The 23,008-nt window shown below is 45.9% G+C and overlaps 3 protein-coding genes across 7 annotated transcripts; 2 read left to right on the forward strand and 1 right to left on the reverse strand.

Moving 5' to 3' along the window:
* The first annotated feature begins 94 nt into the window (after positions 1–94).
* Rno (PHD finger protein rhinoceros) lies at positions 95–17,279 on the forward strand. Of its 5 annotated transcripts, none has more exons than XM_076813223.1 (12): positions 95–337; positions 2,002–2,051; positions 2,130–2,644; positions 2,973–3,129; positions 3,361–3,513; positions 3,607–3,894; positions 3,975–4,148; positions 4,387–4,559; positions 4,640–4,763; positions 4,845–12,234; positions 12,436–12,496; positions 12,992–17,279. In XM_076813223.1, exons 3-10 carry the CDS (start codon positions 2,187–2,189, stop codon positions 12,036–12,038), a joined length of 8,721 nt encoding a protein of 2,906 aa, XP_076669338.1. In that variant the 5' UTR covers positions 95–337; positions 2,002–2,051; positions 2,130–2,186; the 3' UTR covers positions 12,039–12,234; positions 12,436–12,496; positions 12,992–17,279. The 5 variants fall into 5 exon arrangements, with proteins under 5 accessions (XP_076669338.1, XP_076669339.1, XP_076669335.1 ...); XM_076813224.1 differs by having other exon boundaries at positions 13,146–17,279; XM_076813220.1 differs by having other exon boundaries at positions 12,436–17,279.
* A 199-nt stretch (positions 17,280–17,478) lies between these two features.
* LOC143368777 (COP9 signalosome complex subunit 9) lies at positions 17,479–18,254 on the forward strand. The gene is made up of 3 exons (XM_076811836.1): positions 17,479–17,674; positions 17,817–17,886; positions 17,969–18,254. Exons 1-3 carry the CDS (start codon positions 17,606–17,608, stop codon positions 18,004–18,006), a joined length of 177 nt encoding a protein of 58 aa, XP_076667951.1. The 5' UTR covers positions 17,479–17,605; the 3' UTR covers positions 18,007–18,254.
* A 183-nt stretch (positions 18,255–18,437) lies between these two features.
* Dp (transcription factor Dp) lies at positions 18,438–22,555 on the reverse strand. The gene is made up of 11 exons (XM_076811835.1): positions 22,115–22,555; positions 21,233–21,351; positions 21,044–21,110; positions 20,861–20,958; positions 20,607–20,773; positions 20,234–20,396; positions 19,800–20,161; positions 19,646–19,728; positions 19,477–19,560; positions 19,134–19,400; positions 18,438–19,055 (listed from the first exon to the last, which is right to left on the reverse strand). The coding sequence occupies exons 1-10, from the start codon at positions 22,161–22,163 to the stop codon at positions 19,168–19,170; spliced, it is 1,425 nt and encodes a 474-aa protein (XP_076667950.1). The 5' UTR covers positions 22,164–22,555; the 3' UTR covers positions 18,438–19,055; positions 19,134–19,167.
* Between the last annotated feature and the right edge of the window lie 453 nt (positions 22,556–23,008).

Genomic DNA, 23,008 nt, shown 5'->3' on the forward strand with positions numbered 1-23,008 from the left:
TTCGCGAGATTCCGATTCTTTTAAGAGAAATGGAATTGCAGTTACGCGAGTGTGAAACTATCAGAAGTTCGATTCTGCTCCGTTCCCAGAGCCATTGGTGCACGATGCGCCGCGGATAAGAGCGATCGCGAGATCTCGCCGTGTTCTCGCGGGGTCACGTGACTCCGCGCTCAGACAGTTATTTTTTTAGGCATGATGGCGCCAAACAGCAGTATCCACATTAATGTAAATATAATATCGATTCGGTGCAACGCGCGAGGAAGAAAGCCATTGGGTGTCCTTACGGAGGCTATTTGAGGGCGTCGAGCGAGCTCGACAGAAGCCCTCGGCCCACGAAGTGAGTAAAAGCTGAGCTGGTCGCGGCTGCGACTCGAATTGCTAATGAGGACATCTTGGTTAGGCTGCCGTGACAGAGGCGTACTCGGACTACTGCCATCTCGGAGCTACCGATCGAAGAATAATTCGATCCCTCACGATCAGACGTGCCGGCTATTATTCGTCACGTGCATCATCGCGCGCGAAATCACCCTTTCCGCCGATAGATCAATAATAAGGCATTTGCTGCCTTCCGACCATCTCTGTCTTTCTCTCTCACCTACGTTCCTGCTCACTCTTGCGCGCGCGTGCGTGTTCATGTTTGCGTGTGCGTGTCGAACCTGTGCTCGCGTGTCTATCATATCCGCGCCGTGTGCGAGTGGATTCACGTCCGTGCGTACCTGTGCATTCACGTCGCGTGTGCGTATTTACTTACGCCCGTGTGCATGTGTACTCGAGCCCACCTACGTGTGCGTTCAGATGTGTGTACGTGTGCGTCGGGATTCGTGTGCGAGTCGAGCCTGTCGCCATCTGTATTGTCAATGTTGTCGGCCAGCAGGAGCACCACCAGCCCAATGGACCCGTGAGCATTTTCGACTCTCCGCCCGATCTTCTTCTAGACGTCTATACTCGACCGCGAGTCTCGACTTCCACACGTGTCGAGTCATCGAAAGTCTTACGGCGATCCTCCACGGTCGAGCCTCGGCGCCGCTCGAGCGTCGCCGCGGAGTAACTCCGTCGCAATGTTTACATGCCACCCGCCACGGCGACCAGTTCCTCCGAGATCCTTGTGCTTTTGCAACCGCCCGGGGCCTTGTAGCGTTACGGGAAAACAATTTCATTCGAATTATAACTATTCCTGCTGGACTGCCCCATTTATAACCTCTCCGCGGCGGCCATCGAGGATCAACGGCCGCAGACCCCCTGCAACACAATCGGTCTATACCATCAACCCTTTTCTCCGATTTTTATGCTCTCGAATGTTTTTTTTTCTTCCGTCGTTATAATTCGTACAGAAACCAGTCGATGTGCGCCAATCTCTCAGAATAGTGAATCTGTGCTGTTGGATATTTCCCACGTCGAGTGCCTACATTTGTAAATCCATCTAGCGAAAGAATGCTTTGTGCCTTGTGCTTGTGATCTCCGTGTAATACCAGTTGCCAAGCATACCTTCGATATTTTCATTCGTGCGATAGTATCCGCAGTTAGTTTTATGTTCTGTTGTAGTGCGCAACATGTGAAACACTATCGAATGGCTACGTTCTATGTGTTTTTTTTCCCCCTCTACGCGTTCGATATTGTATATCACTGCTACGTCTGTGTATCGTATTTGTCCGTTAGACTTCTTCTTTTCCAGATATCTGTTAACGAGAATAGTTATCAACTTCCATTCCTTCGATATAACTCAAGGATCGTTCAGTTTGCAACGTGTTATTATTCTTTTGATTTAGCGTGGTCGGAATACTATTGAGTAGCATGGAAGCTTTATTTTCTGTAATATCTTCATTAAAATCATGCGATGTTTCACTAATATCTCTTTACGTATAAAGAACTGTTCGTTTTGCACAGAGAATCATTTATAGTGCCAAGACAAAGTTGTTGTTACTTGTTCTAACAAGCTTCAAATTAAATTTCTGTTCTTATTTTAAGCTGGAGATGGCTATAACTATGTCTTACTTGTTACAGCTCCGAGAGGAATCCGCTTTCTAGATAATAAATACATGGACGACTATGTAGTGAGTAATCAAGCAAATGTTTTCTCTTAGATTCCAGGTCAAACTAATTATGTAATTGAAAACAATACGATCTTTTAGGGTGCGCGCGGCTCACCTGCACGTGCCACGTATCGCTAGCTCACTTGGTATAGTAGAATGGCACAGCGAGGCAAACGAATAAACAGAAACGACAATGATTTGGCGTCTTACCCAGGCGCGATCAAAAGGCGCAAATGTAGGCTGGGTCCAGCGACGGGTTCGTCGTCGCTGGCAGCTACCATGGGGCCCTCAGAAGAGGAGGAGACGATGGCGTCGTCCAGTCAAGGAGGGGCATCCTGGACCCCCAGACCTCTTAGTGACATCAAAATCTCTAGTATATACAATCGCTCCTCTGCTGAGGCTCCTGCAGAATTATTTCGTAAGGATTTGATCAGCGCAATGAAATTACCTGACAGCGAGCCACTAAGTCCCAATGAATATTGGGTCATTACTGATCAGTGGAAACAAGAATGGGAGAGAGGTGTTCAAGTACCTGTCAACCCAGATTCTCTTCCTGAACCAACAGTCACTATCACGCAAGCAACACCCGTAAAACAGCACAGTGAATTTAAACTGTAAGTTCCACAGAAAATCTCTCGATCATTCTTTTTCTGTTGAGAATAGTTAATGCGATCTCAATGATATGTTACAAAATTATGTCGATATCAGCCATAATCTAGTAGCTACTGTACTATAAAAACTGAGTCAGTAGGGAATTAGTATTTGCTTAAAGTGTTAATATCTTGAATGGATTTCTCAAGGTTTCTCAATTTTCATTCCTCTGTCGCGTGAATGTTATTGATTCGTTAGATAGGCTAAAGATAATATATAAGTAGAAGATGTCACTTCGATTTCTGTGTTAATGTACTCTAATACGTTTCTTTGATAATAATGCTTTTATAGACCTAAAAAATTCGTAAGGATATCTCGTGATGATTACTTCAACTCTGAAGATCATCATTTAAGCACAACGCCCACACGAGCAGAAAAAGCTTGTGCTTATGACCTTGATGACACTGACATTGCCTGGTTGGACGTGTTAAACGGCGAGCGTGCACAGGTATACTTGAAATTCAGTAATTTCCAGCGTGCGAATAACTTTTTAATAAATCTGGGCAAACAATCAAACTGGAACGAACAGTATTATTTCTTTAACTAGTAAACTGTTTTCGCTCTTGTTGCTAAATGATAACTGGCATGGAAAACCTTCGAAATCGTTACCTTAGATGTTCAAGCGACAGAAGTTATGTAACACGTGTTAAAGAAATAAATATTTACTTTGCGATTTTAGGCTGGTCAATTGCCGATCACGGAATCGCAACTGGAACGCGTGATAGAAGAACTGGAGGTTCGTTGTTGGGAAAGAATACAGACTATTGTAAAGAATGAGGAAGGTCTCGGTATTGAGTACGATGAGAATGTAATCTGTGACGTCTGTAGATCTGTAAGTACTCCCCAAATAATTTCACCCTTGGCAACAAGAGCTCTTAAGTAAAGTGTGTTAACTCCTTAATTGGCCAACAATATTTTTCATCAGCCTGACTCTGAGGAAGGAAATGAAATGGTATTTTGCGACTGCTGCAATATATGCGTGCATCAAGCGTGTTACGGAATTACTTCGATACCAGATGGTTCCTGGCTATGCAGAACTTGTTCTCTAAGTCAACGACCAGATTGTGTTCTCTGTCCTAACAAAGGTGGTGCTATGAAGTGTACTCGCAGTGGCCAAAAGTGGGCTCACGTTTCTTGTGCTTTATGGATCCCGGAAGTTAGCATTGGTTGTGTTGAAAGAATGGAACCCATCACTAAAATATCCAGCATTCCGGTACGTGCAACATTATTGACAGACTTGTACAAGCTTGCAAAGAATGGGTATAAAATTTTCAATGAAACATTCAATTACAGCAAAGTCGATGGGCCCTGATATGCGTGTTGTGTCGAGAAAGAGTCGGTGCTTGCATCCAGTGCAGCATAAAGACATGTAAGACGGCTTATCACGTGACGTGTGCCTTCAAATACGGCTTGGAAATGAAGGCGATCATCGAAGATGAGATGGCCGACGATGGAGTAAAACTAAGGGTACTTTGAACTTACTTTCGAACATTGTACAAAAAAGGAAAAAAAAAGGAAATATATTTTAGGGATGTAATCTCAAGCAGAATAGGAAACGTAGAGCATATTCACCAAATTGTATAGAATGTGATATCGAAATAGACATTGAGTTAGAGTGTACTTAAAGAAATCGTACAATTTAAAAAAGACACTTCTGTTTTTTGGAAATTTTTTTAGAAAGAAAATGTAAAAATTCAATTTACAGTCCTACTGCCAGAAACATAGTAGAACGAATACAAAAGATAAAGTTCAAGGCGCAGGAGGTAGTATAGGAAGCGGAGCTGACAAAGCAGGATCAGATTCTGAAGACGCGGAATCCAGAAGGCGCAAGAGAAAGGATATGACTTCCGAGGAGAAGAATCAAGCACGCGCCGCGAAGTACGTATGCTCATTTCTCTTTACCACGCATACTTTCCGTTACATCTATTGATATTTCTAAATTACATCCCTTCTATTAGATTGCAAGAAATCGAGGCAGAATTCGACAAACACGTGAGCTTGAAGGATATTGCTTCGCAGCAGTTGGACGTGGACCCCGATAGCGTTGTCTACATCTACAACTATTGGAAACTCAAAAGAAGAGTAAGTTCATTTACTATCATTCTATTCCCCATTCATTATAGAATCGAAATACATTTCATTTGTTAATGTTCGATTTCCCAGGCTGGTCATAATAAGCCGCTGTTGGCACCACGTTGCGGAGAACTGTCGGGTAGCGGGTCGCGGAATCAGGGACAAGCAGCCGACCTCGAAAAGATGAGAACGTTCGTTCAACTGCGCCAAGACCTAGAAAGAGTCAGGAATCTGTGTTACATGGTTGGCAGGAGAGAAAAACTCTGTCGATCCTTTCTCAGATTACGAGAACAAACCTTCCACAAACAAGCTTTGGTGATGTCCGGCCCACCTTTACCGCCAGCCGCAGCCGCTGCTGTAATGGAAGCCAATCACGGGCCATCGATCTACGACCGGCTGTATTCCCATCTTGATTCGGAAGATCACACTCACGACTTTGACACTATCGTCGCCCGAATCGCTGGTATAGACTCTCCAAGTAGCGACGAGAAGAAGCCGCAACTGCCGCAGCAGCAACAGCAACAACCGCTGCAGTCGCAGCAACAGCAGCCACAAGACTTTAATGGTGCCTCTAGTAAAAAGTTATACTTCAACGGCTCCGTCCGAAAGAAGAATCTCTACGGCAGCGACTTATCGTCCGTCAGTAGCAGCGAAACGGACGCGACGAAGGCGAAAACAACAGAGAAGTCAAAGAACTCGAAGCTCGAGAGCGAGTCGAGCACAGAGGAGGAAGCCATTAATACTTTGACGAAAACGAAGCTACCGCGCAGAAAGACGAAAAAGACTGTGCAACAGGAGGCGGGCAAGTTGCATTCGATGGTTAAAGAGAACAGCGAGAACGAGAAGATTGTGAACAGTAGTAGGTCGCACACGCTTCAGCACATGGAGAAAGAATTGGGAAGCGCTTCCGGCAGCGACAGCGACGAATTGTTGCCGCTAAATGCTGGAGCGACGAAGCATCTTGTCGCCTCGGCCATTTACTCGGACACCGACTCGGATTCTCAGGAACACGCGTCCCATTCGGCGGTGTTGATCACGAAAGCAGCCGTCAAGGAGTTCTCCGCGGCGAACCTGTCGAAAAATTCCCAGAAGAGCTTCGGCAAGGACTCCAGGCACACGGAGTTGGCGTATCACAATACAGGGACGAAGAATAAAGAGAATCAAAGTAAAGGTAGCGCTAAAAAGAAAGAGTATATACCATCTGCGCTGATCGTACCGCAAAGGCAGGCTGCAAAGAAGGCATCGGAGATCATGCAACGTACGCAGCAAGGGAAAAAGGACAATTCGGTGCCAGATTCTGTACCGGAAGTGGTTAAGTCACCTGTCGAGGAACCTGCCAAGTGCTCCTCCTCAACCTCATCCTCGAAGCAATCAAAAGACAAAAGTCCCAGCAAGAAACAGAGGGACAGCAAACCGTCGAAGGAGATTAAGAACAACGATGTCTACGACTTCGACAAAGAGTTTGGCGATGGCTCGGAGATCCTGGCATACGTGCCGCAAAGGCAAGCTGCGAAGAAAGCCGCCGAGCACATCAAAAGCGGTTTGGGTAGCAAGCCGACGCAACAACAGGCCGAGCAGGAACCCGTCGATGGAAGATCGAAGAAGGAATCTCCTGAGAGTGGTAAAAGGAAGGAACCGAGGAAGGACGATTCTTCTTCTAGGAAAGAAGAACTTTCGTCAAGAAAGGAAGAAACATCCTCCTCGTCATCTTCGTCGTCCTCCTCTTCATCTTCCTCGTCGTCGTCCTCGTCATCTTCGTCTTCGTCCTCCTCGTCGTCTAGAAAAGAAGAGGCGTCCTTCAGGAAGGAAGAATTGTCTTCGAAGAAGGAGGAATCCTCCACCTCGAAGAAGGAGGAAGTCCTTGCAAAAGCCAGCCGCGCTAGGAGATCCAGGAAACCGAGCGAACGGAAGTCGGTGCTCTCGAGCAACAGCGACAGCAGCAGCAGCAGCAATAGTTGCAGCAGTTCCACGGAAAGTAGCAGCGATTCCGAGAGTCCAGCGCGTAGGAGGCTTTCGAACGAGCTTAAGGAAGCTTCCTCTTCCACCACTTCCTCCGAGAGCGATGCCGGTAACAGGACGAAGAGTAAAACGGCCACGGCAACGCCTGCGACCGCCGCGAATAGGAAACAACACACCAGTAAAACGTCGCCAGAACGCGAAGCCGAAAGGAAACCAGTCTCAGGGCGGAAACTCAAGAAGCTGCCCGAGAAGAAGCTTAAAACTTCCGACGGGCGGCGGGGACCAGAGTTTCAGCCGCCTACTGAGAGAGAGGAACCTCGCAGACCCTCCAAGGAACAGCAGCAACCACAGCCGCAGCAACAACAGCAACAGCCACAGCAACAACCGGAAACACCAAGTGTCAAGAAGCAGGATCAAAGAGATAAAAAGCAACCAGCCGGAACAGAGACTGATGAGGATCTGCTCGGTAGGTCTGGAGATCATGATGGGGCGAGAAGTGTTTCTGGGTCCAGACCTGCCAAAAAGTCGGGACAAGCTGTTAAGCAGCAGCCCCTGCCGAGAAAGGATGATAACAAGAACAAGCCGGAAGGTAGAAAGCGAAAACCGAACGAGTCCGTTGCGAAAGATGAGAAGAGCGGGAAAGAAGCGGCCAAGAAGCCGGAGAAACGGTTGAGCGAGAAGCAGCCCGTTAAGGCGAGTGAAAAGAGGGACGAGGAAGAGAGTAGGAAGGACGAGCAGAAGGTTATCGATCAGGAAAAGAGCAACGAGAGCGCGGAAACCGCCTTGAAGACTGACGAGAAGAAAGTGAAGAAGCTTGGAGGTAAAGATGCCATCAATACTTTAGAGGAGGAGATGAAACAGCGCAGAGCTGAGCGAGACAGCCCGAAGAAGTCGTTGAGAGGCTTGGACAAACTGCTCGAGAAGCGCGAACACCTCGACAAATTATCCAAGAATAAGAACACGGAAGTGAAGATCGAGAAGGCCGTGTGCGAGGAAGAGAAGGAGGAGAAAGAGTCCTTGGAAGACATTCAGCTTATGAAGGAAACCGTGAAAAACGAGGATCGCAAGAATCATGTTAACGAGACCGATATAGGTATCGAGATAGCGAAACCGGAAGAACAAGCTCCTCTCGAGATAGACCTGATAAAGAAGGACGTTGCCGAGGTGCCGCAAATTGAGAAGATCGCAGCTGGGAAGAAGAAAGCGGAGAGATGTCTGGAGAATGTCATTGTCGGAACGCAAAGCGCGGATGTCGCCGTTCTAGCGGTAGAGAATCTTCAGAAGGAGACCAACGAGGACGATAACGTCAAGTTTATCGCGGACAAGATCGAGAATACGGAGAAGGAGCATCAGAAGAGGCGGAAGTCTGGGAACCGTTCGATCTTCTCGCCGCAGCACGGCAAGGATCCGAGTGTCTCCGAGTTGTTCGACTTCGATCAAGACATGCTAACAGAGGAAATGGTGAACGAGGACGGATTCGGTATATCGAGAGATGCGGAGGAGCGTGCCGCGCCATTGAGTTTCTCCTTTAACAATGAACTTTGGTTTAAAGAGGACTCAAAGGAGGACAGTGCTAGGGAAACTCTGCATCTCGTGGAGAAGTTACGGATGGAGCTCTCGAAGAAATCCAATTCTAGTCAGTTTGAATTAGAGGCAGTACCTGTAGACGGCGAGATAAAGAAGGAAGAACCACAGACAGAGAAGATATTCGATCAGCAACAGCCGCAACAGCAGCAGCAACAGCAGCTGAATCAACAACTGGAGAGGGAGGCGAAGATTCTCGAGCCTGCGGAGCCACTGTTGGACGTGAAGAGTAACATTGAGATTCCTGACGAAGTGGTAGCTATTACCGAAGTCCGTCCCGGTATCTGCAAGGACACGCTGGACGAAAAGAGGAAGACTTGCTACTCGAGCAGCAACGACAGGTACACGGCCTACGAGGAGGATCGCGAGACGAACAAAGTCAGCCTGGTGGAACGATCCAAACTCGATCGCGCCGAGACCGACGAGAGATGGGTCCCACCGAGCATCAACAGCTTCGAGCCTGCCGACGTGCAACACCTGAACGCTTTAATGCAAACGCAGAACCATCGATACGACAATCACCAGTTCCCCAGCGAGCCCATCCAAGATACCGAATCACTGGCGCGTTCCCACCTGAACGCGGCGACTTTACAGGAACAGTATCTGTTGCAGCAGCCGCACGCGATGCTTCACAGCCAGCAGGAGCCGCACGAGAGGACGATACTCGACCAACAGATACCCGAGGAGAATCCGATGGAGATGGTGAACAGGCATTTGATTGGACTGCCGGCCTCCGAAGACGACCAGGCTGCCGAGATGATGGACAGGGTGCTTGACAAGGAGGACGACGTCGTCAGGCAGCAGGAGTACGATCAGAATTCTCCGTACAATGACCTAAACGGCCGGCAGGACACCAGATGGGCAGAGAGTCAGGTGTTGCCGTCCCGTAGGTCCACGTCCTCGTCGATCACATCCGCTTCCTCCGCAGAGGATCATTCCATTCCGCCGTACAAGAACGTGCCGGCTATTCCATTTCCACCGTGCTCGATGGAGTCCACGTATTACGCGGACTCGAGCTACGGTACCGGTCCGGTGTCTCTGTTTCCGCCACAGTCTTGCGCAGCTCCGTTGCCATACCCTTCGCCAGGGCCAGCCCTCTTTCCGCCAGCGTTCGGAGCAGCTTTCCCAGCGGCACAGTCACTGCTGCCGCACGTGAAGCCGCTCGAGGACTCGCTGAACCTTCAAGCCTCGCCCTGCACCGCGGCGTTCACGTCTTCCTCGCACAATATGGCCCTAACCGCGGCCATGGTCTCGCCGACGAAAATAGCCACACCTCCTCCGCCGCCACCTCCGCCACCTCCGCAAGTCGTTCCGCCTGTCGAAACGATCGAGAGGACGCAGCAGCAACCGCAAACGCAAGTAACCGAACCACCTTCCCTGCCCATGAACTTCTTGAACACCGTAGCGCCGGAGAGCCATGTCAGTGAGGTGCTCGTCGAGAACATCCAGGAAGCCTTGACGGACGGCAAGATCCAGCACTCTGGCAAGAAGTCGCCCGCCAAGCCCACCAGGACCTCCGCTCGAGTGACGTCGCTGCAAGGGAAGTCTCCTGGGAAGTCACCGAGGCAGCAGGAGGCTCAGAAGAGTGTTCCTGGGACACGAGGGCGCGGCAGAGGGGCAAAAAATTCGGCTCAGCATTGTGGACACAGGGGGCGAGGACGCGGACGAGGCAGAGGACGAGGTAGAAGCGTGCAGAACTCGGGGCTGCCTTCGGTGGCCGTCGCTGGTGTCGCGCAGCACGACGATTCTATCCAGAACAAGCTAGTCGGTACGGTGTACGACTTCGATTCCGATGAGGACTCGACCAGCGAGGCGAACATCGCCGATCTACGGACCATGAGGGAGCGGAAGAAGTCGACGGATGTCGCGTCAGCGGGCGTCGAAAGGAGAGACACCACTGTGGCGGCGTCTGGAGAGAGCATCCAGTCGAGACTTTCTAGCCCCGGAGGAGGAAGGAAGTATCTGGACGACAGGAGGCTGTCATGCTCCCCGGCTCACGACGATTCCGCGGTCGTGGAAACCCAGTCGAACGCCGGACAAAGCTTCGATACCGTCCTACCACTAATTCCCGGCCCCGTCGACATGAGGACGTACAACTCCACCCTGGACGCGTCGAGTTCTTCCACGTTGCACGGTCAAACCTACGAGAATCATTTCCTGGGCACGTTCACCGGCGTCTCGGCGAGCGATCCCGCTCTTCCGGATATCGAGGAGGACCTTGAGAAGGAGCTGAGGTCCGCGCTGATAGGCAAACAGGGCCAGGAAGACTGTTCGAAGCCGAGCTTCGACGCGAGCATCGACGCCTCGTCCTCTGGTTTCGTGGACGCCAACAAGGTCTCCCTGACGGACTCCAGGAACCAGCTGAAGGTGAAGATCAAAGGTCCGTTCCTGGATGCGAATTACGTTCCCGCCTCGTCGGTGCCGCCGCTCGCACAACAGGCTCCCGTGATCATCGCTCCAGCCGCCACCAGTGCTTCCGTCGCTTCTGGCACGTCGAATCTTCGACGGATGAGGAAGAAGGAGCTGCTCAGGCAGTACTGCTCTCAGGACATGAACATGGACGAGCCAGGCTGTGGGAATTTAACCACGTCCACGCCGATCATCATGCCGCCGATCAATCGCACGGTGATCACGATACCCAAGGCTGTCGCGTCGATGACCAGCATACCAACCAGGGAAGACTACAAGGCGGTGGTCGACGCGAACATGGAGAAGAAGAGACGGAAGGATAGGCCTGCCGGGTTCCTGGACGCGAACGAGGAGGAGGGAAGCGTGGAGAGGAGGCGGAGTAGTGCAGCTAATGGTGCTAGTTCCAGCGGCAACGCGGCCGTTCCAAACGCCGATCGTCGACGGGGCAGGCAGAGCAGCGGCGGCAGGTCGACTACGACAACCACCTCCACCACGACGAACAGTGGGCCGCCGAAGCTGAAGATCAAAATCGGTAACAGCATAATCGGCGGGCAGGAGAGCGGCCAGGACGACAGGACCAGGATCAGACCGCCGAAGAAGCGACTGAGCAGTATACCCACCAGCACGCCCACCATCGAGGAGCTGCGCAGGGAGAGCATGAAGTTCAGGCGGATGATCATGGCTGGCTTCGACAACGACGAGAAGCTCCGCGCGAAGAGCAAGAAGGACAAGAACGGGAAGCGAAAGAAACGGCAGTCCAGTAGGAAGGAAGCCAGGGTGCGTATCCTCGAAGGTGGAGCTGCTCCGCCGAAGCTGATCATCAGGTTGGGGAAGGGTAACGACTCGCCCGACGAGCTACCGATCTTGCTCACGGAGGAGGAGGAGGAAGAGGAGGAGGAACGACATCCCACTGACAGTAGAGTAGGCCCTCCGCCTCCGGAGCCAGCCAAGGACGAGCCGGTTTACCCCGCGGTGGCCGCCACCCTCGAGGAGAAACAGCCTACGGATCCAGACACGGGCGGCAGCGCACCCAGGAACGTTCGTTCAGCGAAGGTCACGCCGATCAGGTTAAAATTGACGCGCTGCCAGGAGGGATACGAGCTGAAGGGCTCGCCTGTCCACGGCGAGGAGTCCTCTTTAACTACGGAGAAACCGAGGAGTCCCGAGGCTTCTAACGAGGAGTCGAGGAATCTGCCGGTTAAGAATCAAGAGGATGACTCCTCCAGGGAGGAGGAGGAGGAGGAAGAAGAGGAGAATAATAGTTCGGTGCAAAGAGACTCCTCCGCGTGTCCTGCCGCGACAAGTATACCGCAGGGATGCCAAGTTAGGTGATAATTAATGATACTCGTGGAGTAACGGAGCAGAGGACACGACAACACACGGTGCTCGTACGATTTTTACGGTCGATCGTGACGGACTTCGCATACCGAAATATGCTTGCGCGTGCTAGCTGTGAAAAAGCGCGTTTGCCGTGATAAGGTGGAAATAATAACGTTCCACGAGGTACAAGTCTTTGAAAGAGAAAAAGGTGAAGAACTACTTATACTTACGAGATGTCTGCTTTCTTTTATGTTCCTTTTCTTTTTCATTTATTCATTACTTCTCGGCCAAACATATTGCCGGTTTAACGAGAGAATCGAACAAATGTGTTTCTTTGAAGCAATTAGCGGTCTACTTAAGTACTTGCAAATTTTGATAATCATTGATAATTGTTATTTTTGCTTTACAGATGATTCGGTACTTGTTAATTCGAAAGAACGCGAACCGCAAGAAATCGATCGCATTGAAAGGTAACGAAATCTGAAAACTGGAAATAGCTGATACAGTGGAGTAATGTATAAGTCTTGTTAACAAAAGGCCACCATCTGGACGATCGCTTTTTTCCCGGTAAAACCTTTTGGAGGAACTTAAATGAACGATGTGGATAAGTATGATCGAATCTTGGAAAGTATTGGCCGCTAAAGACTAATCATTTTGACAAATGAAAGGACTATTTAAATGTTAAAGTTTCAAAGTTGAGTAGAAATCGCAATTCAAACTAATGCAATACGAGAAATAGTATGTGGCGTGACGAAAAAATCAATTTTAACATTTGAAGCTATTTTTTAATGAAAATGATTAATCGTTCAAGACCAATGCTTCGTAAGATTGGTTTAAACTCGTCGGCCTCCCACACTTTAAGCTGATTTTCATCCAAAAAGCGCCGGTCCAGATAGTGACCTCCCCCCTTATAAGCCTACAATATGTAAAAATCGTTTTGATACAGCATTTTTTTTTTGTCGTAGGGAAAACCACTTTGTACTGCGCTATTAGTAATACCTACAGACCATCTTTTTATTCATTTTTTTTTTATCGTTATTACACGCAAGTGGTCGTTCTTCTTTCATTTTATTAACGAAGGTCTTTTTATGTGTGAATTTCACCTTCTCACGGCGACAGAAACGCAAAACGAACGCTCATTTCGGCGAGAGGAATAAGGGTGATAGCGACGCTTCTAAGATATACTCGTTTCGGGGCTCGCACGAAAGGACATTCTCCGACACGTTGAACGAAGGAACCTTACACTCTTCGAGAAATCCGGTTTTATTCTTAACACAATACTCGGGAGATGAAACGGGCGTGCCATTTCGCGGCGGCGGCGACGACGACGAAAATGTCTATGTTTTTTCCTTTGCGAAAGAACGGACGGAGCGCAGTCTCGAGGCCGTTGACGAAGAAGATCTCTGGGGAATCCGAACGTAGAATCCTGACAAAACCCGGCGTCGTGAAACTCTTTATTTCATTTCGTCTCTGTTAATGAAACTGCGCGCAAAAAGAGCGCGGTATAAGTACATGCGTAATATACGTGCCCGTGAAACGGGAGAGATATAGATCAAAAAGACGGTATATGTGGTTCTCGTGACAGCTTCGTACACGGCCTCGTCACCACCTTCGCGGTAAGAAAACTAGTTAATTGTACATACTTGTAATCTACGATTGTATTTAGTTTAAGTCGATGAGACAGAGAGAAAGAGAGAGAGAGTGTGTGTGTGTATGTATGTGTGTGTGTGTGTGTTCGTGTGAATATGCGCGAGGACGAGAGTGATCGAGCGAATGAGAGCGAGTATGTGAGAACGCGTGCGAGAGAACTTTTGTAATCAGTGCGAAGCTTACGTGATGGCTGTGTTTTACCACGCGGTCCGATCTTCCAGGCAAATCCTGGGCCGCGCAGAAACATTCGGTATCCCCCTCCCTCCCAAGAGAAACCGCTGAGATCGCCCGAGTATTTCCCACGAGAACGAGTACGTAGTAGAGATGTTAGCAGCGTGTCAAAGAAGCGGTAAACGTTCGGGCGGAGAAATCCGAAAATGTAAAGTTAATACTACCGTCACGAGGACAATCCGGCTGTGTAGCAGCTCTTCACGCGCGTCCCCCCTCCGCCCCCCCCCCTTTCCCCCATCTCGTTGCATTAAATCAATCGTATAGTCTGTGTCGCAATAAAAATCGTCCGTCGATTACGCAGTCGTCCCTACGCAGGAGCAATACGCCAAGCGTATTATTCATTATTGTAATAACGTGTCAAAGGAAATCCGTAAAAACCGTAAACGTACGCATTCTTTATCGTTTAATACGATTCATTTGATATTACATATATATATATATATTATATTTTATATATATATATATAAAATATATATATATATATAAAGTATATTTTACACCGAGTACAATGTTAATAATTTATTCTTATTTAGTGTAAATAAGTTGTAATAGAGAATTGAGGTGTTTTTTTTATTTTTTTTTTTTTATATTATAAATACGATAGCTTATAGATCATATAGCTCGTTCGCCCTCCTCGGGGTTTTTACGCTTTTACTTTGAACAATGAAGGTAACGTCTTCTCATATCTCGCGTCGAATCTTTTGAAGTACATTATATATGATCTCTTCTCCGGGACGGCTGCGTAATTAATATTAATATGGGGGATTCGTATCCCTCGTGGACGTTCAAAGTTAAGGACTATATGAGAAGAGAGATATAATTACTAATCGTGACATCGTCCATATCCGATTCGGAATGTTATTGTGTATTGGAAATATTTGTCCTCGTTGAAGCTCCGCTGTGACGCCAGCGGGCGAGGGAAAAGGAATCCTCCATTATTGGAGCGCGATACGCGAATCTCCGCCTCCTCCTTTGTTCCGCGACGGAAAGAAAGATCACGTGAAACTTCCTCGCTCGGAATTCGGGGTACGGAATATCTCTGCGCGGACCGGTGTGCACTTTCACCCTAGACCCAGTCAGCATATCTCATTACGTCCGCTGTTGCGTACTTATTGTCGTTCATTTGTACCACCGGCAATTTTCTGCTCTTCTCTTCTTTTGTTTCCCATCGAACTTGACGCTCGAATCCAATCACTGTTAAAATTCGAATCGAGTATCGTATGCCACTTTGAAAGAGTATGTAATGCCTGTCTCAGAGAAGGATTATTTTCGTATTAACGATGACTCTGCGTATTTGTAGTTCTCTATCATTTAATGTTATTCTTTTCTTAATACATATTTATATGCGTGCAGAGGTTCTTTCGCGTATACAGGCTGGGGTAGCCGCAAAGGTGTAGACCCGGATATTTTCCACTGCGCATGAAGTTACGAGAAAGTGGCCGGCGGACGAATGCTAAAAGGGAGGAATGATGATGATGACCGAGATGATTTCTCTCGAGATCGTCGTTTCTAAATTCTCAAGGTCATCTAATTGTTTCTTCTTTACATATGACTGCCCTTTTGAATAGCCATTAGATTTTAATCCATCCCATATCAAGATGTTTCCCGCGCGTTCATTCGAAGAGACACTAATGGCCTTAACGCGGGAACGATGATCTTCAGAGAAAGAATTAGGCAGCTCTCGTTCCCGTCCCACTTTTTTGTAAGCTCATACGTAATGAGCGCATTCGGATACCCGATTCTGTATAGGTGATTTAGAAACACTGTATCCGACACACGAATGATTCCTGAGCTAACAGTATGATAAACTCTTGATTTACTTCTCGTTTTTAATCATTGCTCTGTAAGTATTCTTTTAAATCATCTGACGATCAGTGTCAAGGATTCAATACCTGGCATATCGTACGCGTTCATCGTGACTATGGACGTACGGAGAGATTGTACCTTTCTTCTTTTTTTTTTATACGACTATCTATAACAGCGGACAGATCCGAAAGGAAAGTCCGTGTAAGTGGAACTAACGAAACGTTTCCCCTTAACGTTTATGAAATATCCCGTGACCTTCGCGTCACTTTTAAATCTTGTTGCTCGCTATTTATTGATTTTATAAAAGGGACTTCATTTAATGAGATGACCACGCTCGTGTAATAATGGAATTGTGATCTATGAAAACAGTGCAAAAGTTAAAATGTGTTTCTTGTAGATTTTTTTTTAAAATGTTCTTTTTTTGTAACCATCTCGTTCTGGTATCACAGTGACAAATCTTTTTATGATGTTCGGTATATGAGAGAAGAAAGACAAAGGTCCAATATAAGAAAAGCGTATTTATGAGTTGTAATAAACTGTGTAGAAAATGACGGTGCAATATGCTGCAAATACCTAGATTTTTCTATCTATACATATATATATATATAGTGCGTTTTTGCTTATTATTTTACATTATACACTCGTAGAAACATTTAAAGCTCCTCTACTTTTAGCTCAAGAATCTCTTTCTACGTATAATCATTTCGAGAGAATACAAGGATCGCGTAGATCATCTCTGGTTCAAATTACGCTCCAACGGCGTTAGGTCGGAACTACCGCGAGACCGAAAGTACGCAACTCCTCTTTTGTTTTCTTTTTATACATATATTTGTGTTATTTATATAATTGATTTTACAAACGAGTTAGCAGCGTTAGCGGGCTCGGAAGCGCGGCATCGGGGGAAAGATGTTTATTTCGATCAATTTGTAAATAGTAGATCGCCAAGGCCCAACGTCAGAAGTAATCGAATCGTGATTTCTGTCGATCGTGCCGGAGTCGAGTCGACTGGTTCTAGGATCGAAAGGAGGTGTTAATATATTATTAATGATAGGTAGAATCCTGAATTCTGAGGGGGAGGGAAGTTAACGTTGCGCATCCTGGGAGCCGGGGACAGAATTCGTTGGCGACAAGCGGAGCCTTAGCGGAGCTTATTTGCGTTTGTACAGAAATGGAGAAGGCGAGAGGGAGAAAAATGGGAGAGCCAAGCGGAATCGTTTTATTTCGAATCGTTTCTTACTTACGCTAAGCATAGGGAACTCGATTAACGATGAACTTGTCATAAACCGTCGTTGTACGTGCCCGCGCATGCACGTGACGCGCGGACGCTTACGATGACCCCAGACACATACGTGAGACACATATATAAATATATAAATATATAAATAGTTTTATTATATTGCAAAGTGAAATAATACAATATTTAGCTACTGTATATAATGTAAAAGAAAAGCTGGTCTTGTAAGATACGGATTAAGGTGTTTTAATGTGCACATAGCCGCGTCATTGTCAATAATCATATTATTACGATTAATAATAATTACAGTTTTTTAAAAAAAAAAAACAGAATATCGTTCAATTCCTTCATGTACGACCACTACTCTCAATCCCTTCGATAAAGAGATTTACTTATTCATTGTTTTATAAGAATACGTTGGTCCTCCATCGTTCGCATTCTGCGACTTCTAATTTTAATCAAATTCAAAGTTCCCGGGTATTTGCGCGCGAACGTGTTCGAATGCTTCGTACCAGAGGGCGCTGTTGTAGCATTTCACATTTCCAACGGTCAAACCGCATCGTATACGGAACCTGTTGGCGCGTGGTTGTTCTGTCAAAACAGAAACAGTCCAGGTAAACATTTAGAAAGTATTTGTTCAATTAGAATTTGAAACAAGATGAAGCCGACTTTGGTGGCCGATGAAATGTTCCCCGAAGGTGCTGGGTCTTACATCGAGCTCGAAGAGGTAATCACAGTGTTGCATTGAGGTTATGTTTATATTAAAAGCATTGCGAGATATTTAAATTATTTATTAGGTCTCAATTGTACATTGGCAAAGGTCGCTGCACTATTTAAGCAATTGTTGAATAGAAATTAAAATATTCTAGGCTGGAGGCAGTCGTTTACTAGTCGATCTCACCGCAAGTGAGAAAGCGGTGCACGCGGATTTCTTCAATGGTATTTGATTGTTTAACAACCCGATTACTACCGCAGCCTCATATTTGCAAGTAACAATGATGGTGTATTTTCTTGTTTTCAGATTTTGAGGATCTGTACGACGACGACGACCTCAATTAAAATGCCGCGAAGTAGTAACATTGACAATAGTGCTATTGGAAATATAGATCACTGAAAATCTACATTTCACCCAGATTGTCGGAGCAATAAATTAGCTGCTGTAAATATACAAGATGTAAAAAGTTTTCCATGTATATAAGCAAACTCGCCGAGTCACGTAGAGTAATTTATTAATACAAATCTATCACCATCTTTTATTCGAAATGCTTGGGTAACAATAATAAACTTTCACTTAATATAATGCGTAATGTATGTCGTAATAATATATTTATACAAATATCTATAAAAAATTCAAATTAATAATATTGTGCACTTATCAATTAAAAATTTGTAATAGATTGTAATTAAAACTCGAAACAAGTGAAAAAGCCACTATTAAGTGAGAAAGCAGTTAAACGTATAAAGGAAGAGAAATTGGTATACACAATACGTTAACATTATTACAATTTATTTTTTTTTTTACTTCGAAATTGAATCAGACGTGTGCCCGTATCCAGGATACCATTTATCTCGGTACGTTAGCTCGGGCAATATTAATTATAAACGTGCCATAAGAAAATGAGTACTGGTCATAATGTCTCGTACACATTAATATCGATATCATTGTAAAGATTATAATTTACAATACATAGATGCTAGTCATATAAACCTGTTAAGATGATGCACAATTAAAATAGCACCCCGGTTTTCAGTCGCGCCGCATTAATCGTGGATCCTGTCGATCGCCATGCATCGAGAGTGTCCCCCATTTCGTTCAGACAAGTGATGTCCTGAAGCTTTTCAAGTTTTTCTTTTTATTTCTACGCGATTTGTTTCTTGCATTTTTTTTGTTTTCCTCCTTGGCCCCAATCGACATTCAATTCATCCTTTGACCATTCTCATCTCGCATTAACAGACTCTTATCAACGGCGGTAATGGGCCTCTATTTGTAAGAGGTCCCCGATTACCGTTACTCGTCCGCGCCTTGATTGCCGCGCACGAGTACGACATTCTTGAGAGTGATATCGATGACGACCATGTCGAATACGCTGCTAACAGTGACGAGTATCCTGAGGAATAAGAATATCTCAATTCTCGAACGTGCGTTCATTTCACCATCGGGGAACATCGTCAACGGATATACGAACCCTGAGTCCAGCCCCGAGAAGATCGTTCGGAGTGCTAGTTAACTTCGAGATCGCTATCGGCTTGGTCGTCTTGATCACTTTCCTCCTCCTCGTCCTCCTCCTCGGAGTAATATTGCGACGGAGGCGACAGAACATCTTCCGAGAGCGAAGTGTGAGAAGATGAAGGAGGTCGAGAGCCTTCTAATTTCGTGTCCAAGTCTTCCATCGAAGTACTTGGCCCGGGAATGGTCACTGGGATGAATTTTTCCAAATCACCGGATGCCAGTTCTAAGCATTGTGTAAAGCATGATTGAACAAACAAACGTTTAATCATTTTTATACGCTTCAACGATGCGATACATACGCTCCACATATTTCTCCAGAGATTTCGGAACCATCGATTTGGCCTTTCGTAAATTTTCCTCAGTGCACTCTCCCTTCTCTAGACCTGATTGAAATAATTATTTTTAATTAGTTAATCGGTACGAAAAATTAAAAAAAAAAAAATAAGAAATGGAAGATGTATAGTTTACCGAAAGCTAAACCCATTTGTTTTAGAACTTCAATGTCGTCGTGAATTTCGAACTTATCGTTAAAATTGAACAGGTACTCGGTTCTGCAACAAACACGATTGAAAGGAATGTAAGTATTAATTCTAATGTTGCTTTTGATAAAGGCGTATCGTACTTGTCATTCGAAATGCTGCAATCTATGACAGTCTTTTTGCTAGTATTCACAATGAGGAATGGCAGCTGTATGGCAGAATTTGGTTTCGGTGAGCCGCGCAGACTCTCGTTGGCACGATTACGCTCCACCAGGTTTTTGAAAGAGATATGCGAAAGGATCAGCTGATGTAATTGTTGCGTTTTCGCTTTGATTCTCTCGATTTTCTTCTTCTTATCTTTCTCGAGTGCCACGCATTCTTGAAGAGAGTTGGTTGGCAAGCCTAGCCACCTGATTTCCTTTTTCTCTTTTGAAATAATATTCATCGCCATTAAGACATTCAATGCATCGTAAACGCGTCTTCTAATGTTCTTTTGATCATATTGCTATGGAGGAGAAGCAGTAACTTGTATTCGTCCTTCATTCTTTATTCTTACGGTGGAAGAGAGATGTTATACCTGATCTGTTAAGGAATTTATGTGAGCGGGATTTGTGAACTCTCCAACAAGCTCATCAGCAACTTCGTTGTACGATGTCGTTCCCTTCTTTTTCACTTTCTCACAGACTTTCATCGAAAAATGACGCAATCCTTTGCCGACCTTCTCTGTTTTTCTTCGTTTGCTATACGTCGAAGAAACAATTCAGTTTAATAAGTACTCGAGTTGAATAAGTGATTTGGAGCACTAATTAAGAGTAAACGAATTCCTCGCGCTAACGTCTTCTACGTACACGCACCGCTCACGGACTAAACGATACGAAAGAAGGGTTCGATTGAACTTGATTAAAAGAAGGGAAACATGCGATATGTGTACAAAGATAATGCGTTATTACTCTGGTACAAAGTCGCCACCGTCGACATCTTGTCTTTTCCTGGAACCACTGTGATCCAATATCGGGCTGATGTAGGTTTTTCCACTCGCATCTTTCACAAGCTGTTGGTTACTGGATTGTTGCTGCTGTTGCTGTTGCTGAGATACTATTGCCTGTTTTATATCACTCTATGCAAAGGAGCAAATAAATCAATCAATGACTCCGAAACCCGTTAAATACAAGTGACCCGTCGATTCACCCACAGCGAGACCTACCATTTGCGCAGATGTCAACTGTATAGTCTTGGTCAGTACAGGTTCACCGGCTTTGCTTGTCGCTAGCTTTGTATTCTGCAAAGGTATCGTAACCAATCCTGGAATAATCATAAGAAATTCGATTTATCTTCTGTCCTTAAAGGGGTGAATAATAAAACCCGATGCATATACAAAGTAACTCACTCTGGCCAGGAGTTGAAGGACTTTGCAAACTAATAGTTCTAAGAACTTGTGCGTTTGACGACAAAACCTGAAGAAGAGAAACATATATCCCATGCAACTTGTTCTTTCAAGTAGAAAACAACAGAAACACCTCTGTACATGTTCTGGGCAATAAGGAAATAAAGGCCAAGGGAAATTTGACCATTGTACCTGAGATTCTTGGCTCGGAGTCTTGAAGACCTTAAGGCCACCTGCATTTGTTGTACTGACGATACCACCCAATGCCTTATTAGCTGTACTCTGTACTACCTTGATCACTTGTGGATGACCTAAAATAGTTATAAATTCTCTTTCACTGCCTCAACATTTAGAAAGGCAGATATGACATTGAAGAACAAGGAAGGGGCCCGCCGTGTTAATTATTCCGAGAGCACTGAAACTCGCAAAGAGGGCGATGCTTAATAATCAAGATCCGACCAAGCATGATCCATAAAAAACTCTGTATGATGAAGCTTTTATAGGTTACAGTATCACAGTCTCAAGCACTGCAAAAGCTGTAACAGAATTTACTGATCCCCTGAATATCCCCCAAAGTATGCATCGAATATTCATGCATTAACTAGATCAATCCTCTAAACCATTGTAGTTTGCATAAATGGACTGCTCAAACTGGATAAGATCTTTACATTTGAATGAAAGCATTGGAAAGTAAAAGTGACCTCTTCGGCTGGAGACTGAAAATGAGCAAGACCATAATTTCCCAAGCAAAACCGAGTGCAAGATTGAAAGAGGGAATTATCCTTGTCTCCGTGATAGCAGTGGGTGAGGTGGAAACACACTCTACCGAATACAACAGAGAAATTTAGCGGAGAAACGCGGTGCAGTACCGCGATGAACGTGAGGCGGAAAAAGAGGCAACAGGGGCCTGCAACGGGCACGAATCGAACGGGGAACGATAGAAATATGAGGGACGACCGGGAAGGTGGAGTCGCAGCGGCGGGAGCATGGGATGTTAACGGGCACGAGAGAAAATTGTGGCATTACCGCGGAAGCGAGGCACGCTGATAATTGGCGCGCACTCGGCATACTCACCGTTCGCGTCATGTATGAGAAAGTTCATCGTTTTGTTTTGTTGCGTCATCCTCGAGGTTAGAATTCCGTCCCGGCGTCACCGACGATCACGACGATCGACCGAATGCCGAGTGAAAATAAAAAGATCATAGGTGCACTCGCTAATCTTGGCTCGGTCTATCACCAAAATGGCGACTATGATATAGAACCATTTGAGATGAGAATTCAACGATATAGAGACGATGGAACGTCTTGATACACGCGCGGTAACGAAAGTCAGCCGTCTCTTTATTGTTCCGTATCAAGCATTTGCGCGGAACGCTCGCCTGTTTGCTAAATTGTCGCACGGATTTCTAGCTTCCGCGTGCACAGTACGGAATAGACGAGCTTGGCGGCACGACAAAGTTAAACAGCTGATTGGTCGCTTTCCCAGTCACGTGGCCCCTCCTGTTCCACGTTTATGGGCAGAGTAATCTTTGCAAGGAAAACCCGTCTCTAGAGCTACGAAACACTAGACGTAATCACTGGTAACATTTTATCGAGGATTGGTACTATCCGTTTAAGGCTCGTCTCTAATAAACAGGTTGATTGTAGATAGTGACGCATGGTCATGGGAGAACACGAGTCACTATATTCTATTCGAATGATTTGCTGAAAGATATGATATGATAAAAGTCTTATTCGATTAATGAAGTAAGAAATGGTGTTGGCACAAGTGACAATGGTTCTGAGTTAAAATTCTCACAAGAAATGTGTCGCACCATAGGCAAGGTAGAGAATAGAGATAGCAGTCTACGGATGTTTGGGTCACGGAACTGCAGTACCGGTTGTATGAAAAGATTCGTAATATCACAGACGAGGTATAGGATAGACCTATCATCTCATGAGAGTTCGTGTCACATGATCTGAAATACC

This window comes from Andrena cerasifolii, chromosome 5 (assembly GCF_050908995.1).
Source record: "Andrena cerasifolii isolate SP2316 chromosome 5, iyAndCera1_principal, whole genome shotgun sequence".
Lineage (NCBI taxonomy): Eukaryota > Metazoa > Arthropoda > Insecta > Hymenoptera > Andrenidae > Andrena > Andrena cerasifolii.